General features: G+C 47.1%; 1 protein-coding gene across 1 annotated transcript; it reads left to right on the top strand.

Annotated features, from left to right (window-relative positions):
• The first annotated feature begins 307 nt into the window (after positions 1 to 307).
• On the top strand, positions 308 to 1,264 carry LOC119942451 (olfactory receptor 52K1-like). The gene has a single exon (XM_038763274.1). The coding sequence runs from the start codon at positions 308 to 310 to the stop codon at positions 1,262 to 1,264; it is 957 nt and encodes a 318-aa protein (XP_038619202.1).
• Positions 1,265 to 2,547: the final 1,283 nt, after the last annotated feature.

A 2,547-nucleotide genomic window follows, 5' to 3' on the forward strand; every position in this document is an offset into this window, starting at 1 on the left:
TACTTGTAATTTATTTCAGAATTTATCTCCTCTGCTAAATCGAAAACTCCTCTATCATATCTACTTTTGTTGTTGCACTCTTCTGAGTGCTTAGTACCATGCTCTATCCACATTAAGTGTTCAAAACATATATCACTGATTGATTGATTGATTACGGCTTCCCTATCTCCCTTTCATCTCCCACCTTACCTGAAAAAGACACCTGGATCCTTTATTCCTGTTATTTCTTCTGAGTTTCTTCTTCCTGTAGATCCGTCCTTCTCTAGCCCTGATGACCGTCTCCTCCCTGAAGTCAGTCTAAGCCAACATGACCGCTGTCAACATCAACATCTCTTTCCTGAACCCATCTATATTCATCCTGGTTGGGATCCCAGGATTGGAAGGTTTCCATGTCTGGTTCTCCCTCCCCTTCTTGCTCGTCTACATTGTCACCATCCTGGGGAACTGCACCATCTTGCTGGTCGTTACCCTGGAAGAATCACTGCACACACCTATGCACTTCTTCCTCTGCATGTTGGCCATTACCGACATCATAGGCTCCACTACAGTCCTGCCCAAGACCCTGTCCATCTTCTGGTGTGACGACAAGGAGATCCACATAGATGCCTGTCTGCTCCAGATGTTCCTCATCCACTCGCTGTCGGTCATGGAGTCCAGCATCCTAGTTGCCATGGCCTATGACCGCTACATCGCCATCTGCGATCCGCTGCGCTACAACTCGGTGCTCACCAACGCACTCATTGTGAAGATCGGGTTGGCTATTGTGGCCCGGGGATCAGTTTTGATTGCCCCTTTGTGCTTCCTGGTTAAGACACTGCCATTTTGCGGTACTAATGTCATCGCCAACACCTACTGCGAACACATGGGGCTCGTCAAGCTAGCCTGCTCAGGTCTCCTTGTCAGCAAGGTCTATGGTTTGACAGTAGCCCTCTCTGTCGTGGGCCTGGACTCCATTTTCATTGCTCTATCCTATTTCAGGATCGTCCAGGCGGTCCTCCGGCTGTCCTCCCCAGAAGCTCGAGTCAAGGCCTTCAGCACTTGTAGGGCTCACATTGCAGTGATCCTCATGGGCTACATCCCAGCCCTCTTCTCCTTCCTCAGCCATCGTGTCGGCCACAACATGGCCCCCTGTGTCCATGTCATCATCGGCAACCTCTACATCCTGGTGCCCCCCACTTTCAACCCTATTGTGTATGGGATGAAGACCAAGGAGATCCGGGAAAGGGTGCTCAACCTGTTCCTTAGGAGGAAGGGCCTCTCTTGAGGAAGGCTTCCTGGTCTAGGCCTCCTACTTTTCAGAAAACTCCACTCCTCTAGTTGGAGTTTGGTATTCCATAGTTCTAGACATTTGCAACACAATTTCTTAACTGCCTTCCCAGTCACTCCTTGACACTGCCTCTGAGGTCAATTGGAGTCCCTCTCCCCAGTCCTCTGAGACACAGAGATAAGCAAGCCAGAGCTCAAAGTCACAGAGGGTGTTTGCCAATTGAGTGGAGGATGCTTGAGAAGCACTTGGGCGGACTGTAAACTCCTTGAGGGCAGGGATCATATCTCCCAACTCTATTGTATTCGACTTAATAATAAAGGAACTAGTAGCCAAGAAATACACCAAAGATTAATGTTAGGAAGACTTGCTATGAAGAACCTCGAATAAGTCATGAAATGTGCTCATGTAACAATTCCACAAAAATACAAATCGTCAACTTGATGGTATTTCCAGTGACAGTGTATGGATCTGAAAGTTGGACAGTGAAAAAACAGGATAGAACAAACATTGATTCTTTTGAAATGTGGTGTTGGATAAGGCTTTTGCAAATACCGTGGTCTGCCCCCAAAACGAACAAATGGATGTTGGAGCAAATTAAACCAAAGTGGATTTCTAGACTGTGAGCCCGCTGTTGGGTAGGGACTGTCTCCATATGTTGCCAACTTGTACTTCCCAAGTGCTTAGTACAGTGCTCTGCACACAGTAAGTGCTCAATTAATACAATTGAATGAATGAATGAATTTTGGAAGGCCAAATGATTCAACTTAGATTAGCATATTTTGGACACATAATCAGGAGGACTGATTCTCTGAAGACACTAATGCTAGGAAAAGTCCAGGGAAAATGTGGAAGAGTCAGAAGATAGCAGAAGAATAATTAGAAAGCTTGTGGATTATGGCAGAAGACAGGACGTTCTGGAGAAATTATATCCATGGAGTTGCTATGAATTGAAAATGACTTGGTGGCACATAATGAGCCCAGACTGAGGCCCCTTTTTCCTCTCCTCCTCCTCATCTCTCCCCCACCCCCCACCCTACCTCCTTCACCTCTCCACAGCACCTGTACATATGTTTGTACAGATTTATTACTCAGTTTATTTTCTATCTCTCCTTGACGCTGCCAACCTCTTCCTCCACCCCACCTCACCCACTCACCAACTTGGTCATACCCTCGACCTCATCATCTCCTACCGCTGCACTGTGTCCACCCTCACCAACTCTGTGATCCCTCTCTCTGATCATAATCTTCTCACCTGCCTCCTCACTCACACTCCTTTCCCC

This window comes from Tachyglossus aculeatus, chromosome 2 (assembly GCF_015852505.1).
Source record: "Tachyglossus aculeatus isolate mTacAcu1 chromosome 2, mTacAcu1.pri, whole genome shotgun sequence".
Classification (NCBI taxonomy): Eukaryota; Metazoa; Chordata; class Mammalia; order Monotremata; family Tachyglossidae; genus Tachyglossus; species Tachyglossus aculeatus.

What these genes read in the sequence shown, in the direction of transcription:
- LOC119942451 (XM_038763274.1), top strand. Translation starts at nt 308, where the DNA reads ATGACCGCTGTCAACATCAACATCTCTTTCCTGAACCCATCTATATTC.